This window comes from Fukomys damarensis, unplaced genomic scaffold (assembly GCF_012274545.1).
Source record: "Fukomys damarensis isolate Sample0158 unplaced genomic scaffold, DMR_v1.0_HiC HiC_scaffold_10, whole genome shotgun sequence".
NCBI lineage: Eukaryota > Metazoa > Chordata > Mammalia > Rodentia > Bathyergidae > Fukomys > Fukomys damarensis.
The window spans coordinates 21,753,961-21,776,084 of record NW_022900922.1 but is presented as its reverse complement, the minus strand read 5'-3'; the positions used below and the strand labels follow the sequence as shown (position 1 = coordinate 21,776,084).

Sequence of the window (22,124 nt, the reverse complement as noted above, 5' to 3'; positions counted from 1 at the left end):
ATATATATATATACCTCAAAAGATCACAGAAGCCAGCCTAAAGGCTATGGTCACAACATTTAGGATAATTCAAGCAACAGAATAATGCTCGCAATAGATTACAAACCATAGCATAAAAGAAACAAGACTCTATACTAATATAAATAATTGAATAGATAAATGAGAAGGGAAAGCTCATTCAATAATGTAAGTGGAAGGAGTGATGGAAACGGAAATTACCATTTGGCAAACACCACAGTAATAATTGTCACCTACAGGTATCAGTAAGAGGCGCTACAGTTAGTGGGTAAGAACATGTGACGAGACAAGGCAATTGCATACTCTTGGTATCTTCCCACAAGGTACTAATAGTAAAGGAAAAGTGGTAATTTCACAGTGGAGAGGCTGAGTGTTCAATTCCCACCACTGTGAACGAGATGTGTCGATGTACATGATGGGGCAAGAGGACACAGCACCACATTTGTATATTTTTATCAAAATATATAATGTGAATTTAGTTGTGAAAGTACATCAGACGACTCAGATTGAGTAAAATTTTACTCTTCAAAAGTATCAAGGTCCTAAAACATAAAGAATGAGAATCTGTCCCAGATTGGGACTGCTGATAGCACCATATTGGAGTTAATTTCCTGATATTAATAACTGTACATTGGTTATATGAGATGTTATCACCTGGGGAAGCTAGATGAAAGCTGTACACGAATTATTTGCAATCTTTTTGAAACTTTGAAGAAATCTGAAATTATTTCAAAATGAAGTGTTAGAAAGATTTAAAAAGAAAAAGCAAACAATGAGTTCTTTTTTTTTTTTTCTTTTTTTTCTGGTACTGGGGATTGAACTCAGGACCTTGAGCTTGTGAGGCAGGCGATGGAACCACTGAGCCAAATCCCTGCCCCTCCCTGAGTTTTTTATCCCACTCTTTCCCAGTCCCAAACTTGTTCCATGTGTCATCTTTTTCATTTCTGCCATGGCAATTGTATTGTTCTTGTCTAAGTTAAAAGCTTTAAACTCATCCTTTAGTCTGCTTTTTACTCTCATAAGTCAAATCCTAACTACAAGGAGCTTGGTAGGTCGTATCTTCAAGTATGTCCAGGATCCATATCTCATCGCCTCTGCTGCAGCCTCTCCAGTCCAAACCCAACCCTGTCAGTGCTTGCCTGGATTCCAGAGCAGCCTTCCCTGACCTCCTCCATCCGCTCCTCTTTTCACAATCCTCTAGGGCAGTGATGGTGAATCTTCTCGAGACCAGTGCCCAAACTGCAACCCTAAACCCACTTATTCATCGCAAAGTGCCAACACTGCAATTAAACATGAATACTGAGGTTTTAGTGTAGAAAAAAACAACTCATACATTAACATCTTTTCCATTAAAAGAAAACAACATGTGTGCCATAGGCTCACCACCTCTGCTCTAGAGGCTCTCCCCATTTTTCTTCAGAGTGAAAGCCAAAGTTCTAGCTATGATCTATGAAACCCTAATGATAATGTTGTTGTCATTCGCGCATGATGTAGGTTTTACCTCCTCTCTTCTCCCTCCCTCTTTCTCCTCATTAGATTCACTCTGGTTTATATCGATGGTGTCAAACACACCAGAGATGCTTCTTTCTTGTGGCTTTTTCATTGGCTAGTCTCTTTTCCCTGAATGCTTTTCATTAGTTAACTCCTTCATCTTTTTCCAGGCTTTCTTTTTTATTCCGAGACAGGGTCTTCTTACGTAGTTCAGGCTGGCCTTGAGCTTACTATGTAGCCCAGGTTGGCCTCCAATGCTTGGTGATTCTCCTGCCTCAGCCTCTGGAGTGCTGGGGTTACAGGAATGAATCATCAAGCTCTTCAGGTCTTTTCTTAAAGGTAAACTTTAGTAAGTTGCAGGCCATCTTTATTAGCTTTGAGGACACAACATAATCTTTATATCATACTTATTGTGTCTTGTCTACCTCTACCTGCTAGCAGGTAAACTTTTTTTGAACCCAGGGGACTCTGCCACAGAGGAAAAAAAATGTCTCCCACTGATCTTTATAAATATTCAGGGAGTTAGACAGAAGATGCAAATTATTGTTATTTTTAATCATTAAATGAATGAGAATATGTAACAAAAATTTTAGCCAGAACTCTTTTGGCTACCCATGATAGAAATTCACTCTACTCAGGGTAAGGAAAAAAAGTAGAGATTTACTTGTTCCTAAGACTGAACAGCTCAGAAATAATTGCCCTAAGTACAATAGATATGGAGGTCTTACTGTTGCCTTTGCAACTTACTGATCTCTCCTTTCACCGCTCAGCTCCACTTTCCTCTGAAATAGCTTTGGTTTCAGGCAGGTGTTCTCTTCATGGCGCCCCTGGACACTTTAGCTTCAGATTCCTGCGGTTGACAGCAAGCCCAGAATTTGCTCTGACCTGGTGAGGGTTACACACCCCGTGGCAAGGACATGTGGTGTCCTTATTGCTCTGTGCCAGGGTACTACCTCTAAAGCACTTGTGTAGAGGATGGCAAAACGAAAAGATGAAATTAATTACAAATCTGAATCAAACCTGTTCATGTCCATTGACAGAAGAGTTGGTATTAGAAGTAAGGCACCCTGACCCCTAGTGGTTAAATTATACCACGACTATTCAGCATTAGACCAAAGAAAACAGAAGGCTATTTATCATACATAACCTTTTTACATTATCTTTTATCAGTTTATTTAAGAGCATCAGCATCCTTCGCTTTTATCCTCTACATTGAGGTATTCATCCATTTGAGCAAATTTTCTTTGACTGTTTTTTCTGTTTTGTTTTTGTTTTTTGTTTTTTTTTTTTGTATACTCCTACTGTCACCGACTTTCTTCATGGGTTCATCTAATACTTGAAAAAAAATATTCCTAGAAAACTACAATAACTGTATGATATCCAGCTGGAGAAGTTTGTTTTGACACCTAATTTATTAGATCCAATCCAAATCACAAGATCCAGCATTGGTTTTTGTGCGCCAGCTGCACATCTTCTGGTTTACAAATTAAAGCCCTATTGTTTTTGTCACGTGCAATGGAAAGCTAACATAAATAACAATATATTTGCCTAATGCATGGTGACTTACCTTTTAAAACTAAGAACACTTATTTACCCTTGCCATCTCAAATAAGAAATAGATGAGTCTGTTTTCAATCCTGTTCCACTAAATTTATCCAATATTGTACATTAAAAATTTTATATATACTTCTTGTCACTTTTCCAGAGGGACTTAAATACATGCATTGTTTCTTATAAAAAGATATTGCTTGGCATACATTTATAAGTACTATGGCTAATTGCTTAGATTATAAGCTAAATCTAAAGATGTGTTCCTGAATTTTTATAATTTTCTTATTTTGTTCCTTCTTAATTAGTCACCGAGATAATAATTCTCTGAATTAGTTTTTATTTATTTGTTTATTTTACTTTTTTGGTGTTACTGAGACATGGTCTTGCTGTAGAGTTCAGGGTGGCCTGAATTCATTATGTATCCCAGTTTGGCCTCGAACTTGCCCCCTCCTGCCTCAGCATCCCCAGCACTGGGACTACTGATATACAGCACCACATCAGGTACTAACTGTGTTATTGTCCACATTTTTTCCTTTAATTTGCACCATGAAGTCTAATATAAAAACTGAAATCTCTCTGAGGGCATACAAATTTTATTCCCCAACCCTTGTCTTTAACTTGTTATATTTATTCTCTATTTAAATATTTGTATTACTATTGTTAATGAAATAAAATTTTTCTTTTGATGTATTCATATAAAGCTGTTAATCAAGGGAGCTCAGTCTGCCTAAGTTTCACTTTTCTTTCCTGTAAAAAGAGGATAATAAAATAGCACTACTCCTAATTTATAGGATTACTTATACAGTTATTGTGATGAATATGTATAATTCACATAGAGGGCTTAATGTGGTTCTTGGCATACATTTATAAGTGCTCAAAAAAAAAACCCCTTTAGCTTTTCTTGTTACTTTATAGATTCACTTACATTTTTAATGTATCTTTGTACATATGGATAGACTGTCTACTACTAAATGTTTATTAAGCTATAATTTTAAATTTTGGGTAGAAAATCAGTAAGGGAGGGACCGAGGATTTAGCTCAGTGATGCCACAACTCTCTTGCAAACGCATGGTCCTGGTTCAGTCCCTGGTGCCAGAAAATCAGTAAGGACATGAAGTGTATTTTTATGAAGCTTATGATCTAATTTGAAAAACAAAGCACAAAGCTCTGAAACTTATAAAGAAAATGTAGTATCTATATATATATATATATATCTAATATGGTATTATTCAGTTTTAAAAGGAAAGAAAGTCTGACATCTGTCACATGATGGATAAACTTTAAAGACCGTCTAAATGCAATAATCCAGCTACAAAAGGACAAACATTGTATAATTCTACTTATGGAAGGTATCTAGAGAAGTCATTCATAGAGACAGATAGATGAAGGGCCTTTACCAGGGAATGGGGAGAGAAAGAAGTAGAAAGTTAGTGCTGCATAGATAAGAGTCTTAGCTTGAATAGATGAAAAGATGGATGAGGTAAATGTTATGCAAAAATGAATGTACTTAATGTCACTGAATTGTATATTTAAATAATTAAGGTGGTAAATTTTATATTAAATATCACAATGAAAAAAGATTTAAAATAAATCTAAGTTGTGTTGTTAGATTGTTGAATAATTAATATGGTTACAACAGTGTAGAAGATAAATTATCAAATATTATTTTATATTTTATGTATAAGTATATTTTTATAATTTTTTTTCAATAACACTTTCGTAAAAAATAAAGATGTAAAATTAAAATAGGGAAAAGTACATTCCTTTGAGCTACCAAGTTCCTTTTTAAATTTTATTTTCCATTTTTTAACAAGGTCTTTTTCCCAGAAACAACTCTATTATCAGTTACTTATGTATTCTACCAGATACCCTACCGGAACCATAGCCTCGTTACTATACACACTGTTGTGCAATTTGCTTCTTCCATGTAAGGATGTAACTTGGAAAGCACATTAAAAGCAACTCCATTCTTGGCTGGTGATCTAGCTCAGTGGTTCTGCCACGTGCCTTATAAGAACAAGGACATGAGTTTAATCCTAAGTACCAAAAAAAAAAAAAAAATGCAGCTACATTCTTTTTTTTTTAAACAGCTGTAAAGATATTACGAATATATTTTATCAGTCCCTTATCGAGGAGCTGGAACTGGTTTCTAGTCTCGCTATTACAAAAAAATGCTTTGACAATATTTGGAACATATGTCATTTGTGTAAGATAAATTTCTAGAGGTAAAGTCAGTCATTGGCTTTGTGAATGATTTAGACTCAGTGTCCAAAGAGATAGATTTCATGGAGGAGCTATTTGTATTTGTAACTTTAGCGAAGAAATTGCAAACATCCTTACATCTTCTTCTGTCATGCCCATTGGTTACTAAGTCTTGATGATTTTACCTCCCCAATGTCCTCCTCCAGTTTGTCCTCCAATCTCATTTCTCACAGTAGCAGCTCACTGTAGGCTTTCACAATTTCACATCTGAAGTATTGTACTCAAACTCATTCTTCTGAGAGAATAATCTACTCAGAATTTCCTGCTTCTTAATATAGTCAGGATTAGATCTAAGGTCCATATTTTAGCATACTAGATTCTCCTTAGTCTGGTCCCTGTACTTCTCTCCAGTAGACCCCTCTCATCATATAGTTTCACTTTCTTTGCTTTTATAATGTAGAACAGTCCATAGTTTCAGGCCTTCATGAATTTACTGTCTCCCTCCCAGCCTGGAACAAATCCATTCATTTCCCTAACTTTACCTCTGTGTCCCATGCACTCATCTTCCATAGTGATATCTATTTTCTACCAAAACCATTCCTGGGAAGCAGCCTGAAACCACAAGAGGGAACAGTCTTTTCTTCTCTATAGCTCTAGTGTCTAGCACAACCCTTGTCCTTGGATATATATATTCAATAAAGTTTATCAACTGAACTCAGCTAGATCTTGGGGAAAAGGAATAGAGCCATTCATTCACACATTAAAAGAAATGCTTATTGAGAGGCTATTAAATTCAAGGTTATGCCCTGGGATTACAGCCAAGAAGAAAATAACCCAGGGCCTACTTTTTGTGTATGGGACAACATAAGCACATAATTCTAGTTCAACTGGATTAAGGACTATAGTGGATCCCTGGACACAGTTGAGATTGTTTTCTGGGCATAGATAAGCAAAGAAAAGGGTAGCATTTTAATAAGAGGAATACTAGGAAAAATATTTGCCAAACAAGGTGATTGTCCTAAATAATGGTGATACTCAAGATGGGGCATAGAATACGTGATTACTAACTCCCATACATGGTCTGTTTCTTCTACTTTTTAAATTGGAGATATTCTTCTGGTAAACTGAAGGTCAAATAGTGTCTTGGATAAAGAAAAATAAGCTGAGATAATATAAGTAAAGCAAAGGTCTGAATTGGTATACTCCCCTCTCTGTTTGCTTCACTACGTTCTAAGCATTAAAAAAAAAAAAAAAAACCAGTTTCCTACCACCTGATTGGAGTTAAATGATTTATATTAACTTTAATCTACTAACAATTCTTTTTATATCCTTTTCTGCAAAAGTTTGAGAATGTTAGTGAAATGTAATACAGTAGAAACCAATTTAGCTCAGGGAGCAATCACTACTGCTAGAATAACTTCGAGCAAGTACTGTACTTAAACACTTAGGACCATGTTTTCTCTACTTGGAAAACAGACTTCAGCTGTAATTAATAACTGTGTTACCATTGTGATGGCCAGTGTCATGCAGATTATACCTCACTATTCTCTTGCTCTGTGGCTTTGTAATGGTAAGGCAAGGATAGGCTGATTGGGGCTGGCATTTTTGGTCTCTAGGTAGGTCTTATTTTCAGGGAAACACAGGTATCTCTTTTGTAAAGTAAGAATACTACTAATAAATTGTGATGTCTATGTAGTGTTAGCACAGTGTCCGACACATTATAAGAGCTCGGTAGAACTTAGCTGATAAGAGAGAGACTAAGAATCTGAGGACTTTTGGAATCTACGCTCGTCCTTACAACCAAAGGAACCCGAACTCGCGCTTCCAGATATGACACAATTTGATTCCTCCCGGCCACCGTAGCAGAGCATGCGTAGAAAAACGTGGCGAGACGTAAGTGTCATGGCGCGCTCCATTTAGTCTGCAGTTTCCGGCAAGCGGCGCGTTGATTTCTCTCTTTGGACGGGCTTTTTTTTTTTTTTTTTTTTTTTTTTTTTTTTTTTTTCTCTTCTCGGACTGCTGGGTAAGAGTGGCAAATGGGTCACTGTGGAGCAGAGTGCGGCCGGAACTCCTTTTTTGACAAAGCTTGTTTCTCTAGTTTTAGTATTTCTCTGGCCAATTGATCAATTGGTTTTCTCAGGCAAAAGGAGCCTTGCCAGGCGGGGTGAGGGAATTGGGATGCAGGTGGCCCTACCTGAAGAAAGGACAGGGTCCTTGGCGCAAGTGCTGCTGACCTGTTAAGAACTCTTTCCTGGTAGTCAAATTTAACCACATTTGTGTAAGTTACTGAATTTGTGGGACTTGACAAGACTTGAGAGATGTAGCTTTCACGTAGCAGAATATTTAATGAAGATTTAAACAGAAGTCGGGCAGAGTAGCAGCTGTCTCGCCTTTTCACTTTTTGTTTTCCTTTCCCCCAAAAAACCTTTCTGTGAATCTCGGGGCGACACGTCTCTTCTGGGGACAAAGTGACCTGGATACCTTGCTCATTCCGTTTCCCCTATTTTGTAGTTGTTAGTTACTTTCACTGGGCTGAGGCGTTGTGTTGGATAGCGTTTTCTTTTTACGAGAGCCCTACTCTGGCTGATAGTTGTGGCAGTATCAACTTGTCATAAGCTGTGAGAAGTTTGAAATAGTGTGGACCATTAGCTCTGTTGTATAAAGCAATTTTTATGAAGTCTAATTTCTTTTAGGTAGTTTTAAAGAGTCCTTACAGAGATTTCGTGAATGAATTGGGTGCTAGCATTTTCTAATCAGTTTTTATCTTCCAGACTCATCTTTCAAGAGGATTTGATATTCATGGTACTGATTTGTTTTAAACCTTTTATGTTTGAGTGATATTTTACAGCAGAAAAGTAACTGAATTTCTTAGAAACTTACTACAATCTTTTCATGAAATGCTGTGAATTGCATGACAGTAAATACAAGAGAATTTTTATTTAATCTTTTTTTTTTCAGTAGCACTGACCCTATGTTCACATAACATGCACTCTTCCCTTGCCATTTTTGGCTAATTTATTTTTTGCTTTGGTGACTGCTGCTTGATCTCCATTACAGGATAGTTTTCCTTGGAGTTCTCAAGACCTGGTTCTTTACCTTTTCTAATTTTACTTTATTTTTCTTTTTCTAGGTTATCTTTTGATTCTAGTCAACCTTGTGAGTGTCAAGTGTTATATTATTGTAGTTATGATTTGCCTTTCCCTCATGGGTAATGATCATCTTTTCGTTTCCTTATCAGCCTTTTTAATTTTTAAAATTTTATTTATTTTTTTGGTACTGGGGATTGAACTCAGGACCTTGTGCTTTCAAGGCAGGTGTGGTACCACTGAGCTAAATCCCTAGCCCAGTCTTTTTTTATATTCTCTTTGGCGATATATCTACTCAAATCCTTTGTCCATATTTTAATTTGGGTTGTTTGTATTGTTGAATCTTTATGTATTCTGATGTTAGGCCTTTTCAGACATGACTTAATATTTTATACCAAGTATAGGTTGTCTTTTTCATTTGATGTGATTGCAGCATGATATTTTAATTTTGATGAAGTCTGTGTGTTTTACTTTGTTGCTTGTGCTTTTGGTGTCGTAACTAAGAAATCAGCACCTACTCTAACGTCATGAAGATTTATACATGATGCTTAGTTTCATAGTGTTAGCTCTAATCAGTGATCATTAATGTTAATTTTTGTGTATGAGGTAAGTTAGGGCTCCAACTTAATTTTTTGTATGTGGCTATTCATTTTTCCAAGCACTATTTGTTGAAAAAACTGTTCTTTTCCCCACTGAATTATCTTGTATGCTTGTTAAAATCATGTGATATAGTAATGGATTTTTGACATGTATTCTAGATAGCTTTTAAGAAACAAGTCTAAGACAGTGATTCTCAAACTTTAATGTATAGCAAAATCACCTGGAAGCCTTGTTAAAGATTATTATGCTTTATTCAGAATGTCTGATTCAGAATATCTTAAGTGGGGGCTTAAGAATTTTCATTTCTAACTAGTTCCACATGATACGAGTCCTTGGAGCCACATTATCAAAAACACTAATTTAGGATTTTGGTTTACAACTGCAGCTACACGCATCAGAATTACGAGAAAGTTTTAAAAGATATTGATGCCCAGGCTGTATTTGTGGAGGTTGATTTATCTGGCTTGGTACTTAGCTGTTGGTAATTTTCTTTTTCTTTTTTTTTTATTTTATTGCAAGTGCTGGGGATTGAACTTGAGTTGATTAGTTTCAAAAGCTCCTCAGGTGACTAGAATGAGCACTCAAGATTAAGAACCATTGCTGTAGGGCAGTCGTACTCCTTTATTTTATTTTTTATTGTGTGTATTTTCAGACAGGGTCTTGCAGTGTAGCTCAGGTTGGCCTAGAGTTCATCTCAGCCTTCCAGTTTTGGATTATAGGCATGCATTACCTTCCTAGCGGAATCATGGTTCTTAATAGGGTGTTGGTATTGAATCAGAGATGTTGCTGTGTGATGGAACATAATATTGAAAGGAGGCCAAGGTTCTAATTCTAGCTTTGTGTACAAATCTTTTAGCATCTCTAGACTTTATAAATACAGAGCTCAGCAATGTTCTCTGACTCTCTAACAGTGTGGTATGGCTGCTGTAGTGGACTCTTTTCATCCTTTTTTTTTGTATTCTGTTTTCTTTTGGTGAATCTATAGACAGCTGTGTATGGAACATACAACTTGTGTCATTAGAAATAAACACTTTTAATATTCAATTTGTTATCCTTCAGTAGTTTTTAGTAACACTTAAAGGCACTCACTACCTGATCTTAACCTTTCTCACTTAATTATTTAATAAACTAATAGTGATAGAAGGAATCCAGAGGATTAGGTTATTACTTCCAATATAAGAGTTTCCTCCTTTGTTGTAGACTAGGTAAGTACATCTTAAACATTATATTTATTCATTTAATATTGTATGCCTGCTGTGTGCTGGGAATTGTTGATGTGTTATAGAGATAATGGTGTAAAAGAAATGATACCTTTGTCCTCATGGAGCTTGTGTGGAAATAAGAAACATGCAGTCATGTATATGGAGTCAGGTGGGTAAGTGTGTAGAAAAACAAAGCATCAAGCTGGGTTAATGAGTGTGTGGACATGCTTGAGCAATGTTATTTTAGATAATATGGCTAGGAAAGGCCTTTTAAGCAGGTGTCATTTGAGTAGAGAAGTGGGCAGCAAGCCATCCAAATATTTGGGGTGCTGATAGTCCAGAGGAGGAAGAGCAAGCGTGAAGCGTGTGGAGTCAGTGGCTTTCTCAGACTATGTCAAAGGTTACCATAGTAAAGTGGTCCTGTTGGAATAGTGGGAGACGGAGTAGGGAGGTAAGCAGGCCCATATGTTGTTAGGCTGTGCAGTCTGCAGTAAAAACGGTATTTATTGAGACCCTGCAAGGGTTCTAGTCACCTGGGGAAAAACAGTGAAGTGCACAAAAAACTTTCTCCTCATGGGGTATACATTCTAGAAGAGACTGTAAAAACAAAATCTGCTAAGCAGGTGATGCAGTGCTGTGATATAATAACACAAAGCAGAGGGGCTGGGGATGTAGCTCAGTGATAAAGCACTTGCCTAGCACATGAGGCCCTGGTGCAGTTCCCAGCAGTGTAAAAACAAAACCAAGGCAGGAGGGAGAGAGAGAAAGACAGAGAGAGAAAGACGAGAGAGAGAGAGAGAGAGAGAGAGAGAGAGAGAGAGAGAGAGAGAGATTGGTGATACTTGAGCCAAGTTCTGAAGGGCTTTAGTGAGTGAACTATCCAGACATTCTGAGTAAAAGAATAACAGGCAAAGGTCAGACCTGGTGGGTGTGAACTGGCCAGAAAACCCATCTGGCTGAGAGGAGTGAGAGGAGAGACTGGTAAGAAATGTGGTCAGAAATAACAGGCTGGTTGTGTATGTCCTTGCAGATCTTTGTATTTGTTGTGCCTTTTACTCAGATGAAATACCAGTGGAAAGGTTTTCTCAGAAGCTTGAGGTGAACTTAGAAAGCCTGGGTATTGTAATATTCCAGTGAAGAGTTAATGGCTTTGAAGGTAAATTCAACAGGATTTTCTTGGTGGATGGACTTAGGATGAAGGAAGGAAAAGAATTGGGAATGATTCCAGGATTTTTGGTCCATATATATAGACTATATATATATATAGCATATAACCATATGTTATAAGGTTGCCTTTAAAAGAAATGGTGAAAGTTGTTAGAAGATCTGTTGATGTAGGGAGAGGAGTTCTGTTTTTGACTTTTAGAGTTTGAAATAATTATTAGACATTCAAGTGAGGATGTTTGATAGGCATTTGGACTCGAGGGTGAAATTCAGAAGACTGGGACTGTAAGGATATAGTTGATATATCAAGGCCATGGGCCTGGATGAGATCACTAAGGGAGTGCTCGTAACTAGAGAAGAGTCCCTGTTCTGGAGCCATGCGGCCGTTCCTATGTTGAGAAGTTGGAGAGATGAGGAAGGAGCTGAGGAGGCTTAGGAGTGCCTAATGTGGCAGAGGAGGATGAGTGGAGTGTGGCATCCTGGAAGAGCCAGCAAAACCTTAGGGAGAGAATGGTCAATGGTATCAAATGTTGCAAATCTTATCACCTAAGGCAGGGTGGCGAACCTATGACATGTGTTCTGCAGCAGGGCTGTTTGTTATCAAAATCTCTAAAAGATTTGCCATCACTGACCTAAGGAGGCTGAGAATTGGTCATGGTATACTTCATCAGAAGTCACTGAAATCATGACAGGCAGTTTTGGGGAGTGTGTGTGGGAGTGAGAGTCTGTTTCATAAGGGAATTAGGAATGCGAAATGGAAACTGTAAATATAGATCACTCAAGCTTTTTTTTAAAGGAGAGAAATGTGGTAGAGCTAAGAGGAGGAAATGGAGTCAAGAGAGTTAAATTAAAAAAAAAATTTTGTCTCTTAAATGGGAGAAATAACAATGTTTTTTCCCAGATAGTGATGATTCAGTAGGGAGACATTAGTGATGATACAGGAAGAGGGAGTATTGCTGAAATTTTGTGCTTTAATTGGTTGGAGTAGAGTTGCTATTAGAGAAGCCGTCAGTTCATTCACAGTAACAGATTGGAAGGCAGAGTGCATTTCCCAGTAAAAGAAGGAAGCCATCCATCTGTGCAAAATGTGAGAGGGGCTGTGGGTCTGCCTCAGTTCAGGCCTTCTGCTTTCAGTCACATGTTCACTTTTTTTTTTTTCCGGTACCGGGGATCGAACTTGGGGCCTTGTGCTTGTGAGGCAGGCAGTGGAACCACTGAGCCAAATGTCTGGTCCTCATTTTTACTTTTTCAGAGGAGATCTGTAAGAAAGAAAAGTTTAGAAAATTCCTAGAAAAATAAATGAATTTCAAGTTTTTTTTTTTTTCATTGAGGTTCTCCATAATCGTTACTGATTTGCACTGTGAATCTGGAGGTAGACTTTCCTAATTCTCTTTGACAATGGAGCCATTTTTGTTTACTGAGAGATGCGAGAGATATGAGAATAATTTTGGGAAAAACTAGCTCGATTCATTTTACCTTACCTAGATTGCTGCGTTGGCCAAGGCCTTTGTTTGCAAGAGTAGAAAGCCCAATGCAGTTAAGGCATAGGGAATTCGGTGACTCACATGACTGGGCAGAGTTGCACCTGGGTTCAGGCAGTGGTTGGATCCAGGTGCTGCAATAGTGTCATTATGGTTTTTATTGCATACTTCCTATTAGGCTTCATTCCTTAGGTAGGCTTCCTTCATGTGGCAGATGGAATGGCCCCTGGGACCTCCTAAGCTGACATCCTCCCAATTTTGCTATGTCAGTGAAAACAGAAGCCATCTCTTCTATGAGCTGTAGCACAGAAGTGCTTGTAGTCCTTTCTGAGTGGCCCAGCTTGTCATGACTGACCCTGAGCCAATCATTGTGGTCAAAATGGTGGGGTACTTTGTACAGCTTGGGTCACGTGCCCCATTCCTGTGTTTAGGAAGGGGAGACCTGTGATAGTCCTACCAAGACCTCGTGGTATGCACATTAGTTACAACCAGTCTCAATTGACATTGGTCTATTTCTTTTGTTACAATATAAAGTTAGCTGAGATTTGAACACATTTGTCTGATTCACAGTGCATAATTTTCATAGTTGTAAAGAGTGTATTGCAGAGTAACAGGAACAAAAATAAGCCAGGGATTTAGCTCAGTGGCACTGCGCCAACCTTGCAAGTGCAAGGTCCTGAGTTTGATCCCCAGTACCGTCAAAAAAAAAAAAAAAAAAGCCTGGGTGGAACCACTCTATTCTTTGAGTTTCTTTGAGTGATATGGATGGAAAGATGGGAATCCAGCAAATGAAGAGGAGAGAGAGTTCATCAGGAAAATTTGAGGCCCCCTGAAAGTCCTGAAAAGGAATTGCTTTGTGTCTGAATATAGTACTGGAGTTATCAGTCATTGTACTCAAATACATTTTCTTTCTCCCCAGAAAATGCTTTTTTTTTTTTTTTCCTTTTTGGAACCCAGGATGAAACCCAGGACCTGGTGTATGCCAGGCAAGTGCTCTACTACTGAGCTACCCCATCTCTTGTGTTTTTTTTCTTAATATTTTAGCATACTTACAGATTTACTTGCAGTTGTGAAAGTTATGCTAAGATCCTTGTATACTTTATCCAGGTCCCTCTGTGGTAACATCTGGTAAAACTGTGTTACAGTATCACCAGCAGGACAGGGGCAGTGACATATCTGTCCATGGTACAGACTATTTCCATGGCACAAAGATCTCTCATGTTGCCATTTATAGTTGTCCTTCCCGCCCTGTCTTTTTTTAATTCCCTGGCAACCACTGTTCTGTTTTCCATTTCTATAATTTTGTCCTCTCAAGTGAGCTGTATAAAGGAAGCCATACAGTGTGTAATCTTTTGGGATTGATGACTCAACATGATTTCTCTTGAGTTGCATCCAGGTTGTTGCAGGTCTTTGTTTTTATTGCTCGGTCATATTCTGTGGTGTATGTGTACTGAACTTGCTTGACCACTCTTCTTTGTAGGACATGAGTTTTTGGCTATTACAAAGAAATGTGATAACGTCTATATTCAGGCTTTTAAGTGAATATAAATTTTTACTATTCTTGGATAAAATGTCCAGGGATACAGCTGCTGGTTTGTATCATAGTTGCATGATTAGGTCTTTAAGAAAATGCCAAATTGTTTTGCAGAGTGGCTGTACCATTTTACATTTCTACCAGGACTGTATGAGTGATCTAATTTCTTTGCATCCTTGCCCATGTCTGCTGTTTTCACTGCTTTTCATTTTAGACATTCTAATGTAGAGATGCAGGTATGTCATGATACCGTGTTGTGGTTTTGGTTTCCGTGTCCTTGGTGGGTAATGTTGAATCTCTTCTCATGTGGTTATTTGCTCTCTGTATATCCTCTTGGTGAAATTTCTTTTATGTGTTTGTCCATTTTCTAATTACTACTTATTGCAGGTGTGTTTTGAGTTCTAGAAACTAGTCCTTTGTTGGCTGTGTGATTTGCAAATACTCTTCTACACTATAACTTGACTTTCCATCTTCTTACAGGGCCCTTATCAAAGCAGAAGTTTTAAATTTTGATGATATCTGACTTAACAGTTTTTCTTTTTAAGGACTGAACTTCTGTTGTCAAGTATAAGAGCTCTTTACCTAGCCCGCAGAAGATTTTCCTCCTGTCATTCCCCCCTGCTAATTTTGCATTTAAGTCCATGATTTATTTTGAATTAATTTTTGTATAAGGTACAAATTCAGGCCATTGTTCTGTCTTTTTGCCTGGAAATACTTAATTGCTCTAGTGCTAATTATTGAAAAAGCATTTTCCTCTGTGGAATTGAAGTACTTTTATACTTTTGTGAAAGATGAGTTGGGCATATGTATGTGGGTCTCTTTCTGCGTGTTCTGTTCTTTTGGTCTTTGTTTCTGTCCCTCCATCAGTAGCACAATCTTTGTTAGAGTAGCTATCCAATGAGTTAAAATTGGGCAGACCAATTCCTTCTATACTTCTTTTCCAAATTATTTTAGAAATATTGGTTGCTTTAGTTTTCCATATAAGTATTTTTCATGTTTGCAGAAACATTTTGCTAGAACTTTGAGAGGGATTATTCTAAACCTCTGTCAGTTTGATATTAATATTGTGGGGCTTCTTTACTGGTTTGTCAGTTGGTTTGAAGGTTCAAAGACCCTACTTGGTCTTCTCTGACTTTACCCCATGGGGGTACTTTGGGGCACCTCATAGGGTGGAAGTCAAGATTCCTCACTCTCTGTTGGACCTTGTGGCTTGCCTGGGTGGTATTATAGTTTGTGTTTGGCTGGAGTAGAACTGTCATATCTAACAGTTTTAATTTTTGTGTTTTTTTTTTTTAAACCAAGGATTGAACTCAGGTCCTTGCGCTTATGAGGCAGTAGCAGCACCACTGAGCTAAATCCCCAGCCCTTTCTAACAGTTTTTTATTTTGATAGCTGGGGATTTAGCTCAGTGGTTCCACCACCTGCCTGGAAACTGCAAGAGCTGAGTTTGATTCCTGGTACCAAAAAATAAAATAAAATAAAATAAAATAAAATAAAATAAAATAAAATAAAATAAAATCTATTTTGCTAAGCTGCCCTTTTCTTAGTTCATTTATAGGAAAGACACCTTTTTTGGGGAGTTGGGAGATTCTTTTGTTGGTATCTGTTGGCATTTCTGGATTGCTGGCTTCTTCAGCTCCAAATTTGGGATACAGGAGGTAAAAGAAAACCCAAGGAACTCATGACCATGTTCCTTGGGGCCTGAGGTTCCTACCGTGTCTGCCTTCTTTTCTCCATCTTTTGAAGTCATCTTACTTGTTTTATAGCTAATGTCCAGAGTTCCCCTATCCTCCCTCAATGTCTGCTGTTCTTTGTGGGAGGGATAGAGAAAAGTATATCTAACTTTATGCAAGCTGTGTCCCCATTTTCTTTTTTTCTTCTTCTTCTTCTTTTTTTTGGTTCTTGGAGATAGGGTTTCACTATGTAGACTGACCTGGAACTCACTGTGTAGCCCAGGCTGGTCTTGAACTTACCACCATGCCTGGTTTTCCATTTTTCTTTTTTAATTATTAAAGTTTTAGCCAGGTATAGTGGCGTACCCCTTTAATCCTAGCACTTGAAAGGCTGAGGCAGCAGGATTGCTGTGAGTTCAAGGCCAGCCTGGGCTACATATTAAGTTGAAGGCCAACTGAGTATATATAGTGAGACCTTCTCTCAAAAAAATTATAAAAATGTTAAACATTTAGGAAAGTATAGGATAATGAATATTAGTTACGTATTTCCTAGATTTAAGAGTTGTAAATATTTTTTCCTGTGTCTTAATCTTTGTTTTCTGAGTTTTACATTATAGACATAATATTTTCATGTGTTAATTTCAGTATGCATCTCTAAAAATAAAATTTTTGAACATAAGGACAGTATTTTATCTATATTGATTTATAATAAGGTCCTCATGTTATCTAATACTTAATTCATATCCTGATTTTCTTCTAGTTATTTCCAAAATGTATCATAGGTAGTTGATAAAATAAGATCCAGTCAAGAACAATAATTGCATTAATTATTAACATTTTTACATTTTGACATTTTTAACATTTTAACTTTTGTTTTTTGAGACAGGATCTCACTATGTAGTTGAGCCTGACCTTGAACTCACTATGTAGCCCAGGCTGGTCTCTAACTCATAGTGATCCTCCTGCCTCAGCCTCCCCAGCTCTGGGATTACAGGCTTGCGTCACCACACCCGGCTACATTTTAACGTTTTTAACATTTTAACATTTTTGTTAATTATTTATCAAGAGAAACTGTTCTTTAACTCACATAGTCATCTTTTATAGTTCAGGAGCACAGGTCAGTGACAAACTTCTGCAGAACTCAGTCTGAAAAAATTTTTTACATTCCACAATCACTGTGTCTTGAAATATACCAGTTATCTTTATCTCCTCAAAATTTCTAATGGAATCATAATTTCTGTAGAAATCTGTATTTGCTGTCTTTCTTGATTTCAGCCACTGCAAGAGAGTAGAAAGCTGCCAGCCCCAAGGAGACACGGAATGCTCCAGCAGTATGGAATTGCAGATGCTTGGCCAGCAGCATCTGAAGTTTGGTCAGAGTGCTGGTAGTTGAGTGCCTTCAGCTCCAGTGTCCTTCCTAGCTGATGGAGATCTGTTAGGAGTTTTAAGCTTCCTTTGATCTTGAGAAAGTTCTGTTTCCTTTTTTCTCCATGGTATTGATTTGTTGAAGAAATAGTTCAGTTGAATGTTGGAATGTTTTCCTATCAATAAGACTTGTCTAGATGTGTTTGTTTATCTCCTGCATTTTGTGTAAATTAGAAGTTAGATTTTAAAGCTTTGATTAGATTCAAGTTTGAGAATTTTTTCATAGGTGATGCTATGTTAAGCAGATTGTCAGAAGCTTGTGTTATTTTGATTTGTTTAATGATAGAGAAGATGCCTTCTGCATCCTGTGAAATGCTACTGGATGACATAGAAGATATTGTGTCACAGGAAGATTCAAAGCCACAAGATAGACATTTTGCAAGAAGGCATGTTGTTCCAAAGGTTCGAAGAAGAAATACCCAAACATATTTGCAAGAGGAAAGCAGCCCACCAAGTGATAGGTAAGCTTTTTTCCTTGAAATTACTCAGTTTTTCATTCCAAAAGATAATTTAGTCTGCTACCCATAATGTTTCTTAGAATCTTTGATCTTTTGATAGGAAGCATAGATTTTATTTATTTGAGTGATTTTAAGTTTGGCAAGGTAATAATTGGTTAGAGAAAGATGTCAAATTGGACAGGGCCTAGGACAGTAGGAATTTCTTTACTCTTACTGTGGTTGTATGCAATTCTGTATTACTTCCAAATTGAAATTGCAGATATGATTCTTATGAGACCGTGGTGTTTTGAATAATCGATTTTTTTTTTCTTGGTGTTGGTGGTTGTGGGGATTAAACCCACTGAGCTACACCTCCAGCTGTTTATAGTTTTTTTAAAATTTTGACATAGAGTCTCATTAGATTGCCCAGGCTGGACTTGAACTTGTGATTTTCTTGCCTAAGCCTCCCAAGTAGTTGGTGTGTGTCACTGTGCCTGGTGTGACACTTGATTATTCTTAAGAAATTTGTGAGTACTTAAGGGCCAGCTAAAGGAATTGGATATAAAAGTTATTGTCCTGTTAACTGAATATGGTGGTACATACCTGTAATCCCAGTACTTGGGAGGCTGAGGCAGGAGTAAAATCTACATAGTCAGACATTGTCTCAAAAAAAAAAATTGTCCTGTTTACACTATTCTGGTAGGACACTAGTCCATTAAATTATTTTTTGTTGTTTTAAAGTTTTTATTTTAGTGCATGTTGGTAATTCATAATAATCATCATGGGGTGTTGGTACATGTGCATGTCACATTTTAATCCTTTTTATTCCCCTTCTCCCCCCTTCATCCTCAGATCCTTTCTCCATTTGTATAAAGTCTACAGTTTCCTATCATCTATCTTTTCTTTTGCTCTTTAAATATTTATACTTTGGATTTCTTATATAATAGAAACCATGTGATACTTAAGTGTGTCTGATTTATTTCATTTAGCCTTATGGTCTCAAGATGTATCCATGTTCTTATAAATGTCTATAGTCAATGCAATTTTAATATAGCATCGCTAGAAAGGATTATGTTGTACAATTTTAATAAACCTAACCTATAATTTTTAATCTAATATGTTGTTGAAAGTTTTAATGCACGTAATTATTTTGTTTGGAACATTAAGCTTTAAAATCTATGAATTTAAATTTTGCTTCTATTTTAATGACTAGAAAGGATTTAGCTCATTTGCCTAGCATGGAGGAGTCACTGGGTTCAGCCCGTCGTACCGCAAAAAAACCTGCCAAAGCAAATATTTTAGTGATTGGAGTTTATTAAACTTGTCTTAAACAAGTTCTTGAGTAATTTCTTTTATCCTACAAGTTATTAAGAGCAATCTAACTTGAGAATCTTTTTTCTTTTTAAAGATATTACATTTTTTGAAGTATTTTTGTAGATGGAATACTTTTTATTAATGATGTAGGTCACAATTTTAAATTTTGGAGTTATGTATATCTATCAATTTTAAACTAGATAGAGATTGCAGGTACTTTATAGGATTCTATAAATGGAAAGACACTTAATTTTTCCCAGTTCGCTCTTACTGCTAGAACCATTTTCTGTGGTAGTGGTACTGTTATACCTTCTTTCCTTTTTTTTTTTTTTTTTTAGGTATTGGGGATGGAACCTTGGGCTTCACTAATGCTAAGTGCTCTCCCACTGAGCTACATCCCCAGCCCTTTTTATTTTGAAAAGTCCTCCTGCCTCATCCTCCTGAGAAGATGAGATTATAAGTGCATACCACCGTGCTTGGCTGCAAGAATTGTTCCAGAAATTGAATTAGTAGTAGCATGGTTAATAGTAGTAATTAAAAATACAATTCAGAAGAAATGAGATTTTTTAAAAACAGAGATTCTTTAAATAATGTGGTTATTTTATCTTTATGTTAGGCTTTTGATGTAATAGCAGATTTTGAATTAAATTGGTGCATTTAGGGAATGGTTGTGAATTGACTATAGTCTGTTTTTCATGTAATGTGTCTTGCAAGCATCTACTGGCTTTTATTTTAGAAATCATTTAGTGAGACTTACTCTTTATATTGATTACTCAACAGCACTATTCCAGGCATACAGAAAATTTGGATACGAACATGGGGTTGTTCACATAATAATTCAGATGGAGAATATATGGCTGGACAGCTAGCTGCTTATGGCTATACAATTACAGGTAATGAGATCTTGCATATATCTTATTAATTTTTTTTTTTTTAGAATTACAGGTTTTAGAAATAATTTAGCTTGGACAATTCAAGGATATTTAGCATGATGTAATGATTTTAAAGCAAAGCAATGATAAATACGGTTTAGTACCTAGATAAGTATGGGTGTCATATTTTTAAATAACTTTTAAAACTTTTTACTTTGAAATATTTTAGACTTTCAGAAGAGTGGTAAAGCTTCAGAGTTTACATATGCCCCTCACCCATCTTTTCCTAATATTAACATCTTACATAAGTATAATTAACCAGAAAATTAAAGTTAGTGTAGTAGTGCTATCTAAACTCTATATCTTATTTGGTTTTTATTAGTTTTTTCTTTAACTTCATTTTTCTGTGCCAGGATCCAGTCTTGTATCTCATCTTACATTTGGTTGTCATATCACCCTAGTCTTTTTGAATCTGTGACACTTTCTAAATTTTTCTTTTATTACCTCAACACTCCTAAAGAAAACTGACATATTTACAGAGCGTCCCTTAACTTGGGTTTGTCTGATGTCTTCTCATGAAATTAGGTTGTGTATTTCTGGTAAGGAGGGTACAGAAGTGGTCTTGGTGGTGCATCCCACTGGGGTTATGATGTACTAACCTGTGTCCCCAGGTTTCTTTCCAATAATGTTCCTATTTTTCTCATAGGAAATAAATCTGCTTTTCTTCAACCTTTTGCCTACTTAGTAATTTTAGTAGCTACAGTGGTTCTTGACTGCAGTAATTCTTATTGTAGTATTTGCTTAATGGTGATTTTCTCTTTTCTTCTACACTTACTAATTGGAGTTCTTCTGTAAGGAAGAGCTCTCCTTTCTTCTCAGATACTTCAGGTGTTTATATCAGTACAGACTCAAGGATATTTATTCTGTGAGGTGTACTGTAATACTGTTGTTGATTTTGCCTATATTGTCCCTATTTGTGCCATTAGGTCCTCTTGTAGGCTGGCTCCAGTGTCTCTTGGCCACACCCCTATCTTTTTTTGAGTATTTCCTTATTTTCTGGTGGACGTTCCACACATCCGCACCCCCCTTTTCAGTGTGGTAATGGAAATAGAGCCTAGGACCTTTGCACTGAGCTACATCCATAGCCTTTCTTATTATTTTAAGTTGATATAGGGCAGTGACAGCAAACCTTTTAGAGACCAAGTGCCAGACTATAGGCCGAAACCCACTTATTTGTTGCAGAGTGCCAACACTGCCATTAAACCTGAATCCTGCGGTTCTAGTTTAGAAAGAGCAGCTCTACATTCACATCTTTTGTATTGAAAGAAAAACAATAACACACATGCCGTAGGTTCATCACCATTGATAACAGGGTCTTACTGAGTCCTTCAGTTGGTCAGGCTGAGTTTGAAGTTGCCATTCTGCCTCAGCTTCCCAGAGGATTATGGATGTGTTCTACCGCTCCTGGCTTCTGTTCTCATTGTGATATATTTCCCTCCCACACACTTGGAAGCAATCAGTTTTCCCAGGAGTTCTGATTCCTTTTCCTCAAAGAGCAGCATTTAGAAAGAGATCTGGGCAGTAGCTGTGTTTGTTCATTGCCATCATCAGGTGTCAGTGCTTCTAGGCTCTCTGGCCAGAGGTAGAAAATGTATATGCATACTGACCAGCATGTGCACACACATCTATTTCTGTATTTGCTGTGTATATATTAAATGGGAACCATAATTTGAACGCAGTGTGATAGGCCCTGATCCAGAGTTGTGCATCTGTTGCCTTGTTTAGTTTTTTAGTAGGAAATATTGGCATCCTTACTTTACAGCTGAGAAGGGAGAGGTGTGTCTCACTTTAAGTCACTAAGGCCATGGAAACACTGCTCTTGGTCACTGTTCTATCACAGTTGCCTTTGCACATCTGATTGTCAAGTCCTAGCTGCAAAGATGGCATGTAAGGATTACGGAGGACCAAAATATTATTCTTTTCATTGCATCGTTTCCTTCACTAACTCAAAGTTCATGTTACTGACTTTGCATTTTTGGGCTCTTTACTTTTTTTTTTTTTTTTTTTTTTTTTT

The 22,124-nt window shown here is 37.0% G+C and overlaps 1 protein-coding gene across 6 annotated transcripts in view; it reads left to right on the top strand.

Moving 5' to 3' along the window:
* Positions 1–7,098: 7,098 nt before the first annotated feature.
* Positions 7,099–22,124, top strand: part of Cdkal1 (CDK5 regulatory subunit associated protein 1 like 1) — a 607,184-nt gene continuing 592,158 nt past the window's right edge. Inside the window, exons 1-3 of one of the 6 annotated variants that reach the window (XM_010622937.2) lie at positions 7,099–7,155; positions 17,714–17,888; positions 19,959–20,071. In XM_010622937.2, coding sequence (XP_010621239.1) covers positions 17,719–17,888; positions 19,959–20,071 — 283 coding nt within the window. In that variant the 5' untranslated portion in view covers positions 7,099–7,155; positions 17,714–17,718. Of the gene's footprint in view, positions 7,156–7,257; positions 7,286–7,307; positions 7,541–10,082; positions 10,154–11,110; positions 11,132–17,099; positions 17,120–17,713; positions 17,889–19,958; positions 20,072–22,124 lie in introns of those variants that run through there. The other 5 variants (XM_010622935.2, XM_010622936.3, XM_010622938.3 and 2 more) reach the window with 5 other exon arrangements.